The following is a 13,193-nucleotide window of genomic DNA, read 5'->3' on the forward strand; positions in this document are numbered from 1 at the left end:
GCAGTCAGCCGTGAAGCCAGAAGAAGAACTCGGTTTCCTGAGGTCTCTCTGGTGTGTAAGGGGCCAGGGAACTGCCTTCAAGTCTTTGAAGGGCCGCTGTGTGGAAGAGGGAGTGCTTTTAGTCCAGGCAGCTAAGAGGATAGAGCTAGGAATAACTCCAGGGCAGGAGCAGGGCGGAGTGGGAAGCACAGGGAAGCGGGTTTCCGCTTACGCCAAGGAGGAGCTTTCTGAAGGTCAGAGCTGGGAGAAAACGCAGTGCACTGCCTTGGTAGACAGGGGGTCCCGGGGGACAGGGCAGTCAGCACCTGGGGTGTATTGAGCTGCCCATCAGGCACCCGGGCCTGCCTCCTGTCTCCCCCTGAACTGCTTCCCAGAAGCCAGGACCCCTCCCCACATTAGAGGCTCTGAGTCAAGGCCAGTCTCTGGAGTGAGGATGCCTGACACTGAGGATGCTTGGTCCAGGGTAAAGATGCCAGGGAGGAACTAGGGAAGGAAGCCTCCTTGAGGCTTGGTTTTCCCATCTGTAAAATGAGGACAGCAATACCACCGTTCCGGGACTGAGACTGCCCTGAGAGCCCCACGTCGTAATGCTCAGGGGGTCCCGGGGATGCCCGAGGGCTGGCCAGATACTATTGTGGGACGCATCTGAGACCCAATGACCCTTAAGCTGGGGGCTTTCAACTCCAGGGCTGAGCATGAAACTGTTTGGCAAAAGTTGAGGGTATTATGTATTGCGCTTCCTTCTGGGGAGATATTACACAGCTTTTATCAAAATCTCAAAGGCGTCCCTGATCCAAAAGAGGCTAAGAGCCCCTCTTGGACTGTTGAACTTCACCAACCCCCTGCCCTCCATGCCAACATACAAGTTTCTCCGCCACCCGCACAAGCATACACTCCAGGGACAAATGCTAGTTACCAAGTCTTTGAAAGCCGAACTGCCCAAAGCCTTGGCCCTTGACAGCGCCTTGGTAAATGAAGGTGCCTCCGGAGAACTCTGGGGAGACCTGTGAGGGAGGGAGCAGACAGTGAGATGGGAGGCACGCCGGAGGGAGCTAGAGGTCCGGCCAGCCAGGCCGGAGACACGCCCACAGGCACACGGTGCCCACAGGCACACGGTGCCCACAGCTGGGCTCACCTGCCTGCCTGTCATCTCCACTGACAGCGGCTCTCTGCCCACCCCCAGGCAATGGCAAGGTGCTGGGGATGGGGCAGGGGCTCCAACTGCTGGTAGGAGGGAGGGAGACATTTTTGTTTCTACTGGTCGAATCACTTAATCTGTCGGTGCCTCAGTTCCTCATTTTAAAATGGGAACAAAAACAGTACTTATGTCATAGGGTTGCTCTGAAGCTTTATATGAGCGAATATAGGTAAAGCACTTAGAACACTTAATAGGCCCTGAGTAAATGTTAGCTATTATTATTGTGATGAAAAACTGAGTTTTAGAGCACCGCGGAGCAAACCAAACCATGATTAAAATGCATCTAGCAGATTGAACGTACTTTGGAAAGTTCGTCCCAGTTCCAATAGCTATTAATTTGGGCGCGGGTAGTTGGGGACATAACTCCTCCTGGCTGTCTCTGTACTTGCCTCTGTGATGCTCGTGTACCAGACACAGACACGCAAACTTGTGGGCTGGGGACTGCTCGGCCGAGGGCGTGCTTGCTTTGAGGATGCTTCTGCTACTGGGGTTCCTTCTGACTCATGCTCCATCCCCAGGTGCAGCTCTCTGTCTGTTGTGCTCTAGGCTGACCCCCCCTGCTGTCCCCCTAAACACACCCTGGGTGACAGAGAAGTGGGCCCGATTGCTGGCTGTAGTCCCAGGCAGCCCTTCCGGCTGTTCCTGGCCCTCCAGAGCGCCATTTACACGTAGCCCTTGGCCCGCACTCCAAGCTCCCAACTTTACCCTTGTTCTCTCCCCTCTGGCCATCCTCCCAGGACAATGGAGTCTGTTGTCCTGGCACAGCTTTTGGACTACTACTATTGACGCCAGCCAGGACCAGGATACACAAGGGGATCCGTAGAATACTCTCAAGAATCCCGAGGAACTAATCCCATGTACCAGCCCCTGGAGAAGCCACTTGCTTCTCATGTGATTATCAGCAAAGTCACTCAACCCACAGCCCTCTACCAGCCAGTTTTGTCCGTGAGGATCCACCTTGACCCCTCAGCTCTCTGCTCCTCTGGCCCCATGACCTCTTCCTCCTTCCCACCCCTCCGCTTCTAGCTTCAATAATCCAAGACAGGGAAGCTGAGGATGTGACAGATGACTGCTCCACTACCCTGCCTGTGAGATTGGAAGGTATGGGCAGAGGAGAATCACTGCAGAACTTCCACCTGAAGAACGCCCTTGCATGGAACAAGTCTTTCCCACAAGAGAATGCAAGAGAGTTGTCTCCTTTCCCCCAGCTCCTGGTGTCTCAAGCTGTGCTAAGTCACCCACAACAGGCATCCTCAAACGTGAGAAGACGCTCAGGGTGCATCTGGGACTCACCACCTTCTCCCAGCTCCCACCACCATGTCGTGACCTTCCACTTGCTTGAATTTACTCATGTACTGCCAGCCTCCAATCTCTTGCTTCCTGCTTACACATCAGAACCTACTTCATCTCGCTCAGATGCACTGACCTTTAGACTCTCAGCCTCCTGGCCCTTGCTATGTTTTCCTGTGCCCACTTCACTAGCAGATGAGGACTCCCTTGCTCCCAGTCCTGGCCCCAAAGAAACCCTCCTCCCAAGTTTCCATGTTGATCCAAAGAGTTTCCACTAACTTCTCCCCTCGTCCTCCCTACCAGTGATCTGGGAATCAGGGATGGGGCAAGGGCACAGGGAGGTCAAGGACTGAGTGAGGTTTTGCTGAACTTACATGCCCATCTAAGGCCCAGTGATCACCTTTGAACTTATTCACAAAGACCTCCACAGGCCCTGTAACCTGGTAAACTTGGAGGAGGAGATGGGAATCTTCTTTCTTGTAAATTCCTGGGAAAAGAAAGTTCAGAGGGTACACTTGAAAGATCCAGGAAGATTTCAAAACCCAAGTCTGTGGGTGTGTGGGTGTGAGTGTCTGAGTGGGATTCCATGTGTAGATGTTGGTGTCTACATCCCATGTATAACTGGCGTTAGGTGAGTGTAGTGTGTCCTGTGAGTTTGTGCAGGCTGAGTGTGAGGATACACGAGAATGTACATATGTGTGTTAATAATCAACTGGATTATGACCTGTGGTTGTGCTCCTGTTTATACATGCATGTGTGAGAATAAAGGGAATTGGATTTTGTATATGTTACGGGGTCAGTTAATGCGTGGGTGTGTTTACAACTCAGTGGGTACAGGAATACATGAGGGCGTGTATATGGGAGTGTGTGAATGTGTTTAGGACTATGGCTTAGAGCCACTGAGTGAATACGAACGTTAGTTGTGTTTGTGTGTGTGTGCATGAATGAGTGGCTGTGACTACACCTGGGGTTGTGTATTCATGTGTACGGTCATTCACTCATGCATCCATCGTTCTACCCATCTATTCGAATAAACACTTGCTTTCTAAGATATTCAGTTTTTCTGATTATAGAAAATTTGAAAATCAGGGAAATTTTGGAAAATGCAGAGATGCATGAAGAAAGAAAATTCACTCCTGATCTCACTTCTGAGAAATAACCATTGTTAATATTTTGGTGTAATTACTTCCAATTTCCTTTCTTATGAATATAATTTTTTCCTTCAAAAACTGGAGTCCCATTTTAAATGCATTGTAGTCGGTGTATTTTCTCCCAAACTGGCATAATATTTTATCCGGCAGACATACTATAATTAATATATCCATTTCTTTTGAGACAATTTTGTATTCCCAGGTTTTATGTTATGGAAATAGCCCTGTAATGTGAACATTCTTTATTGGTAAATGTTTGATTCCCTCTATAACTATTTCTTATGATAAAATTTCGTAGAAGTGTAATTAATGGGGTCAGTCATTTTCACAGCTCTTGATACAAGTTGCCAAACTATTTTCTAGAACTATACTATTTTATACTTTGACCAGCACTGCCTTAGTACCTTCACTGGGCTGGCACCAGAGTTTATTGCTTAATAAAATCTTAGTGGGATAAGTGGAAAGTGACATTTTATGTTTACTGTTTTTTGATTATTGCGAAAAATGTTTTTTCCATTTGTTTATTAACTGTCTGTACTTTGGCTTCTGGGAGTTCTCTGCCCCTATTTTTGGTTCAGTTTTTAGGGATATACATCTCCTTTTTCTTTATTTGTAAGAGTTCTTTGTATGTTCAATTTATTAATGTTTGTCATCTAACCATTTCCCTTTAGTCTGTGGTGCTTTTATCATGTAAACAAAGATGAATAGACACTTCCTCTTCCCCTGCCTACCAGACTAGCCCTGCAAGATAGTACAAGGAAGTGACAGTAGACTCGTTCTTGGGAAGAGCGTGTGCCCATCACCCACACCACCCACAGGCTTCCCCAGAGCTGGCCTGCCCCTTACCAGCCAAGTGCAGCTCCACGCCGCTGTGGTCAATCATGGTGGCGTTGACCTTGCTGTTGATGACCTGGAAACCGGTCACTCTGAGCATGGCTGGCTGCTTCTTCCCCTGGTACTCATAGGTCCCTTTCCATAGGGAATTCTTTGCAAAAACATCCCCAGGAACTAGAGGAATTGAGAAACAGATGTGAGAGGGGCTTTCACGTGTGCTGGTGGAATTGAGCCCACCTGATGACTGACCCCAGTTCACTCCCTGAGATTGTTTTCCCCAACATCAAACACGCAGGAGGTGGTGGAGTGTTCTGGCCTCCTTGTGATGCTCTGTGTCTCAGAGTGGATGGGTGGAGGGAAAGAGAGAGAGAGAAAAAGTGGATAAAGAAAAAAGAGAACATGAGGGGATGAGGGAATGAACTAGAAGAAAGAGGAAAATAAAAGGAGGGAAGGGGTTGAAAAGATGGAGAAAGAGAAAAAGAGAGGAGAGAAAACCAATGTCATAAAATAGGAACATGGACTAATGGGGTCAGGCAGATCTGGAGTCTCATTTTGGCTATCAATGATCAGTTGTTTGACTACATACAAGAGTCTCCACTTTCTCACCTGTGTAGGCCACATCTGTACTTCTGTAAATGGGGCTGTCCTGCTTATCTCGTCAGGGGCTAAATGATTGTATGTCACATGATGTTGGGCACATAATGAACGATAGCAACCCAAATTGTTATTTATCCTTATAATAATTTTCTAAGGAGAGTATTATGAGCCTTATTTTAACAAAAGGTAAACTGAAGCTCCAGAGGTGAAGTTTCTTTGTCCAAGGACACAGCTGGTCAGTGACCAAAATGGAACTTTAATTGAGTTTGATGTCAAATCTAGTTTTCTTTCTTGTATAACACACATGCTAATATGGTAAATAAAAGTATAAGGTTCAAAAAAGGATATGATAGTCTAGAATAATTTTGCATTGGTCAGGCCATACCTCAGTTCTGTGCCCAGTTCTGGACATCACACTTTGAAAGACACAATACCTGTCTTAAAAATGTAACCATTTCCAGCAAGCTCCCTAGGCAGGACCTGGGTGTATGTGTCTGACCACACACTGGCCAGCCCTGTGCCAGAAGAGGTTGGCTCCAGAGCTTGAAGCTCTGGACATGTTTCTAGAAGGCTTTGGCTCTCAATTCCGGATGCAGTTCCTGCGCCCTTCAAGCTCACTTCCTCCTGAGGTCTGCCTGGGGTTGGGAGGTGGGTGGGGAAATCTGTTCGGCTCTATAGACTGTTTTCACACCCCCCTATTGGGTACACAGAAACTCATGTGCATGTTTCTGGGTAAGTAGGTGAAGGAAGCTATACCAGTTTCTTGAGCCAAAGCTCTAGAGCATACCTACCTGAAGCTTGAGTGAGCGGAGGCTCCCGGGCAGTGTTGATGGGTCTCCCACTGGGCCGGACCTCTGCTGGGGAAAGAGGATGGAAGAAAACAGGTTCACCCTCTGGTCTATGTTCTATTGGAAAAATAACGGTCAGCTCTCTGACATTAGGTCAGTGGGTTCTTTGAGATCTTGCTTTGGACTTATCCTCTTAGACCCGGAGGTGGGCTACTTTGTCTGGTGAGATGTAAAGAGTTTAAAGGAAATCCATTTACCAATTATAGTCATTGAAATATTAAGCAAAAAGTTAGAATATAGCTATATATGTGATTTTTTTATTACTGCATTAAAAACAGGAACTAGTAGTAGGTCCAGTAACTATTCTAATCTTGAAGTAGTCAGGAACATAAACAACATTTCTTTCTTTTTTTTGTCCATGCCACACGGCATGCAGGATCTTAGTTCCCTGATCAGGGATTGAACCTGTGTCCCCTGCAGTGGAAGCGCAGAGTCCTACCTACTGTACCGCCAGGGAATTCCCAACAACATTTCGTGACATCCATAACTATTGTAGTGTAATGTGGAAATCTCTGCAGTTTCTACTGGTGACAAATTTATAGGTATTGCTAACACTACTACAAGTTTTTGTCTATATCCTAAATTAAAGAAATGCTAAATTTCAGTAAGAGGTAAAGGAAAACAAAGATGTCTATTTCCCATCCTAGCACACAGATCTGCTGAATGCCACTACTGAGGACCCTTGGTTGAAGGGCCTCTGCTCTCCTCCCAGAGGTCTGGCACAAAGGACGGCCTTCCGCCAGTCAAGAGTGAAGTGCCTAAGTTCTAGTAAGGGTCTCAGTGGAGTGCTTCCCTCCCCTGGAGTCACGATATGAAGACAGGGAAGCCCTCACAGGCGAAGGCAAAGGAGAAGGCTTTGGGCCTGAGCCCGACAGCCTAGGTTCCGGTCCCAGCAGTGCTACTTAGTGATTGTGTGACCTCAACTAGTCACGTCACCACTCAGAGTCTTGTCTCCTCATCTGAAACATGGGAAAATACTGAAACATATCTCACAGGTTTATGCTGAATAAATGTGGTTATGAACGTGAAAGTCACAGTCAATAAATATTCATGTCTTTTCTTCTTTTGCAGAGAAACAACAGAAATATCTGTCTTGTTGCTAAGTAAAGGGGGGGACTCCCCCTACTGTCTCCAACTCTGAGGTCAGCTTATGTTCGGGTGTACAGAAGGCTGTGGACATATTTTCCAAGTGACTCCATGAAGGCACACCTCTGAACAAAAGGCCTTTATTGTCTTAGGTTTTATAAGATGAAGGGAGCAAAGAGGGAGAAAGCATTTTATGTGCCAGACACTGTGCTAGGCACTTTATTCATGTCATTTCATTTACTCCTTCTCTCAGAACTGTGAGGTAGACATTGTTGTCTTCATTTAATAGAAGAGAAACTTGTTAGAGGCAGAGAGGTGAAGGGACTTACCCAGGGTCTTATAGTAAGGGGTGGAGTTGACATTCAACTGCATCTAAAGCATTTTGTATTTTTAAATGCAAGTACCTATTATAGCTTAAAAAAATACTTAAGAATAAATGTAAACAAGGAAGTGCAAGACTGTACATTGAAAATTACAAACCGTCACTGAAAGAAATTAAAGATCTAAATAAATGGAAAGATATCCCATGCTCATGGCTTGGAAGACTTAATATTGTTCAAATGGCAATACTCCCCAGATGGACCTACAGATTCAACACCACCCTGATCAAAATCCCAGCTGCCTGTCTGCAGAAACTGACAACCCATTCCTAAAATTCATATAGAAATAAAAGAGGCCCAGAATAGCCAAAACAATCTTGCAAAAGAGGAGCAAAAAGGAGGACTTAGACTTCCCAACTTCAAAACTTGCTGCAAAGCTACAGTAATCAGGACTGGGTGGTAATGGTATAAGGACAGTCATACGGATCAGTGGAAGAAAACTGAGGATCCTAATGTAAGCTCACACATTTGTGGTCAAATGGTCCTTGAAAAGGGTGCCAAGACAATCCAATGAGGGGAGAATAGTCTTTTCAACAAATGGTGCTGGGACAGTTGGATATCCGCATGCAATAGCATGAATTTGGACCCCAAAACTCTTAGAAGAAAACACAGGTACAAATCTTTGTGACCTTGGATTAGGCAATGGTTTCTTTTTTTTTTTTTTTTTTTTTTTTGCAGTACGCGGGCCTCTCACTGTTGTGGCCTCTCCCGTTGCAGAGCACAGGCTCCGGACGCGCAGGCTCAGCGGCCATGGCTCATGGGCCCAGCTGCTCCGCGGCATGTGGGATCTTCCCAGACCGGGGCACGAACCCGTGTCCCCTGCATCGACAGGCGGACTCTCAACCACTGCGCCACCAGGGAAGCCCCAGGCAATGGTTTCTTAAATATGATAGTAAAAGCACAAGTAAACCTATAAAATATAGATAAATTGGAGTTCATCAAAATTAAAAGCTTCTGTGTTTAAAAAGACACCAACAGGAAAGTGTAAAGATCCAAACTCATCAGATCGCATACATTAAATATGTGCAGTTTTTGTATATCAATTATATCTCAATAGGGCTGTAAAAAAATCCACACCTAAAAAAAAAAAAGAAAAAAATTAACAGGATAAAATGGAGCTTAAATTTTAGGTGATGAATGAAATAAAAAAGAAAGTACTGTAAATTAAAAAAAAAAAAGGCAGTGAAAAGACAACCCACAGAATGGGGGAAATATTTGAAAATCATGCCTCTGATAAGGGTCTTTTTTTTTTTTTTTTTTTTTTTTTTGCGGTATGCGGGCCTCTCACTGCTGTGGCCTCTCCCGTTGCGCAGCACAGGCTCCGGATGCGCAGGCTCAGCGGCCATGGCTCACGTGCCCAGCCGCTCCGCGGCATGCGTGATCTTCCTGGACCGGGTCATGAACCCGTGTCCCCTGCATCGGCAGGCGGGCTCTCAACCACTGCACCACCAGGGAAGCCCTGATAAGGCTCTTATATTCTAGATATATAAAGAACAGTTGAAGGGACTCTGGACCAAGATGGCAACATAGGAGGCTCCTGAATTCCCCTCCTCCCACGGATACACTGAATGTGCAGAAGAAAACAGATCAACTCTCTCCGAGAGAAATCCAGAAAGTAGCTGAGTGACACCTACACATTGGGTGACTGAGAAAATACCCACATCAAAACAGGTAGGAAAGGCTGAGACACATTCTTGAAATAAACCCCACACCTGGCACGGCACCATACAATCAGGAGGGACTCCCAACTCCCAGCTTTTCCCTGAGAGTGTTGAGTTTGTACCACACGTCTAGCACCCTGACTTTTAAGGATGCCATCTGAGGGATGGGTGCCCAAATCACCTAGCTCTGAAGGCCAATGGGGCTTGGGGCTTGTGTTCATGAGTTCCACAGAACTACAGCAAACAAGGAAGCAGTTTTTAAATGGACACAGTAGAAACCCCTGTGGCTATATATATACCTGGTCTCACACTGAGGGAGCAGGTAAAAATGCACACCTCCCAGTTTCTCCCTGGAAGGGGTCTGACTGCATACTTTTCCAACTGTTGCCTGAGAGTCTGCTTCTAATCAGCCTGCATCTAGGTGCTGACCTCTGTGGGACACTGATGGGTCTTGGTACACCCTCAACTACTGGGAGCCACTAGGAATAAAGACGACAGCTTGGACAATCACAAAGGTTTGGGAGGCACCAGGAGATTGGGCTGCACTGACTGGTGAGCTTCATTGCCTAAACGAGGCCAGTCGGTCTGTGAAGACTGGGTGGGAGAGCTGCCTGTTTTATCTAATGAGTAGAAACCAACACAGAGAATCAGGGAAAGTGAATCAACAAGGGAAAATGTTCCAAACCAAATAATAAGATAAATCTCCAGAAACGGATCCTAATGAAATAGTGGTAAGTGATTGACCCAATAGAGAGTTCAAAATAATGGTCATAAAGATGCTCACTGAGGTCAGGAAAGCAACGCACAAAGCAAGAATTTCAACACAGAGACAATATTTTAAAAGTACCAGATGGAAACCATAGAGCTGAAAATATAATAATTGACCTGGAAAATTCAATAGAGGGGTTAAACAGCAGGGGTTTAAGTGGAAGTGAGAATCTAACATAAAAACACATGAAAGTATAAAACTCACTGGTAAAGATAAATATATGATTAAATTCAGAATACTCTAATATTGTAATGTTAGTGGGTAAATCACTTGTAACTCTAGTATAAAGGTTAAGAGACAAAAATGGTAACTATAACTACAATAATTTTTAATGGATATACAATATAAAAGATGTAAATTGTGACATCAAACACATAAAACGTGGGGGACTGTAAAAACACGGAGCTTTTGTATGCATTCCAAGTTAGGTTGCTATCAGCTTAAAAAAAGACTGTTGTAAATATGTGTTATGTAAGCTTCGTGAAAAACACAAAGCATAACCTACAGTAGATATACAAAATATAAAGTGTGAGGAATCAAAACATTGCCCTTGTACCAAAGTCAGACAAGGACACTTCAAGAAAAGGCAATTCCAAGCCTGTATCCGTGATGAACATACACGCAAACCTCCTCAAGAAAATACTAGCAAACCAAATGAACTGTACATGAAGAGGATCATACACCGTGATCAAGTGGGATTTATTCCTGGGATGAAAGGATGGCTCAATATACACAAACCGATAAATGTGATACTTGCGCACTGTTCGTAGGAATGTAACAGTGTGGCGGTTCCTTCAAGAATTAAAAATAGATAATGTGTAATCATAAATGTAAAGGATCAATAGTCAAATCTAATGTATAATTATGCAAAGGAATAATACGAAATTTTTAGAAGCTGGACTGCTGTTAGAGGAGCAGACATGAATAGTAGATATTCTCTGTAATGAAGAAAAGAATAATGTAAACCAGTACAAGGATATTTTTATTCTACAAAAAAAAGAATTAAAAATAGAAATACCATACGATCCAGCAATTCCATTTCTGTATATCCAAAGGAAGTGAAATCTCTGTCTTGAAGAGATGTTCACTGCAGCATTATTCACAATAGCCAAACTATGGAAACAAACGAAGTGTCCATTGACGGATGAGTGGATAAAGAAAATGTGGTGTATACATACAATGGAATATTACTCAGCCTTAAAAAGAAGGAAATCCTGCCATCTGTGATAACATGGATGAATTTGGAGGACATTATGCCAAGTGAAATAAGCCAGACAGAGAAAGACAAATATTGCATGCTACTACTTACATGTGGAATCTAAAAGTCAAATTTATAAAAAGAGAGTAGAATAGTGGTTGTCAGGGGCTGGGGGGAGGGGGAGATAGGGAGAGGCTGGTAAAAGGATGCAAGCTCTCAGTTATAAGATGTATAACATGGTAACTATAGTAGATAATACTGCATTGTAGAATTGAAATTTGCTGAGAGAGTAGAACTCGTGTGCTCTCATCAAAAAAAAAAAGAGATAAATACGTGAGGTGATGGATGTGTTAACTTGATGGTGGGAATCCTTTCACAATGTATATCAAATTATCATGTTGTATACTTTAAATATATTTCAATTTGTTTGTCAATTATACCTCAATAAAGCTGGAAAAAAGAAATCAACAGGACATAAAGGAGTTCTTACAACTCAACAATAAAAAGACAAATAGCCCAATTAAAAAATGGGCAAAGGATCTGAATAGACTTTTCTCCAAGGAAGATACACAAATGGCCAATAAACAAATGAAAAGATTCTCCACATTAGTAGTCATTAGGGAAATGTAAACGAAAACCACAATGTAATACTACTTTATACCCACTTAGGATGGCTATACCCAAAAAGCTGGACAAGGGCTTCCCTGGTGGCACAGTGGTTGAGAGTCCGCCTGCCGATGCAGGGGACACGGGTTCGTGCCCCGGTCCGGGAAGATCCCACATGCCGTGGAGCAGCTAGGCCCGTGAGCCATGGCCGCTGAGCCTGCGCGTCCGGAGCCTGTGCTCCGCAACGGGAGAGGCCACAGCAGTGAGAGGCCCGCGTACCGCAAAAAAAAAAAAAAAAAAAAAAATAAGCTGGACAATAACAAGTGCTGGCAAGGATGATGTAGAGAAATTAGACCCCTGGTGCATTGCTGGTGGGAATGTAAAGTAAATGTAAAGGCACTTTGCAAAATGCTTCCTTACACTGTTAAACATTGAGTTATTCTATTCCTGGATATATACCTAAGAGAACTGAAAACAGATATCCAAACAGAACATGTACATTTATGTTCAAAGTAGCATTATTCATAATGGCCCCAAAGTGGAAACAACTGAAATATTCATCAATGAACAAATGGATAAACAAAAGGTGGTATATCCATCAATAGAATATTATTCAGGCATAAAAAAGAATGAAGTAATTACAACATGGATGAACCTCGTTACAACATGGATGGACCTCGAAAAAATTATGCTAAGTGAAATAATCCAGACACAAAAGGACAGATATCATATGATTCCACTAACATGAGGTACCTAGAATCAGCAAATTCATAGATATAGGAAGTACAATAGAGGTTATTAGGGGCTGGAGAGTAAGGGGAATGGAAAGTTATTGTTTAATGGGTACAAAGTTCTTGTTTGGGACGATGAGAAGATTCTGGAAATGGATAGTGGTGATGGTTGCACAATATTGTGAATGTACTTAATGCCATTGAATTGTACACTTTAAAATGGTTAAAATGGTAACTATTATGTTTTGTATATTTTACCACAATTAAAAGTTAAATGTACTCTAAAAAAGAAAAATTATACCACTACCATTTGTGGAACACAAATATTACTTCCCCTAAGTAAAAGAAATTTACAACAATTCATACAATGAAAATACATCATTAAATTCTAGCTCTGATAAAGGCACTGAACCTGAAGCCTTCTCTCTCTGAGGGGCAGGACAGCAGGGTACTTAAGAGCATGGATTCTGAAGTTAGACCTGCAGGGTTTGAATCTCAGCTCTCTCCCTTTACCAGCTGGTGACCTTGGGGCAGTTACTTAACCTCTCTGTGTGTCAGTTTCCTCATATATTAAATGAGGATACGAGTAACACCTGCCTCATAGGATGACTGCAAGGATTGAGTTAGTACACGAAGTACTTAGAACAATACCCGGAATGTGGTGAGGTGAGGTCAGCACCCGTAAGAGACATCTTACTGAATGCCATCCTAGCACCAAACCCATCCTTTATCCTTGCTGGATTCTTTACTTAAGACTGGACTCAGATTACCTTCTCCAGGAAGCCTTCTCTGATTCTCCCCTCCCCCTTAGGCTGAATTAGTGCCTTTTCCAGCATCCCCACAG

At 44.0% G+C, this 13,193-nt stretch overlaps 1 protein-coding gene across 3 annotated transcripts in view; it reads right to left on the reverse strand.

The window, feature by feature from the left end:
* Positions 1-13,193, reverse strand: part of CSMD2 (CUB and Sushi multiple domains 2) — a 668,701-nt gene that overhangs the window by 6,511 nt on the left and 648,997 nt on the right. For 2 of the 3 annotated variants that reach the window (XM_067725393.1, XM_067725391.1), the window contains 4 exons: positions 5,862-5,927; positions 4,486-4,647; positions 2,863-2,975; positions 917-1,004 (listed from right to left, as the gene is read on the reverse strand). In XM_067725393.1, coding sequence (XP_067581494.1) covers positions 917-1,004; positions 2,863-2,975; positions 4,486-4,647; positions 5,862-5,927 — 429 coding nt within the window. The remainder of the gene's footprint in view (positions 1-916; positions 1,005-2,862; positions 2,976-4,485; positions 4,648-5,861; positions 5,928-13,193) is intronic. The other variant, XM_067725392.1, reaches the window with a different exon arrangement.

This window comes from Pseudorca crassidens, chromosome 2 (assembly GCF_039906515.1).
Source record: "Pseudorca crassidens isolate mPseCra1 chromosome 2, mPseCra1.hap1, whole genome shotgun sequence".
NCBI lineage: Eukaryota > Metazoa > Chordata > Mammalia > Artiodactyla > Delphinidae > Pseudorca > Pseudorca crassidens.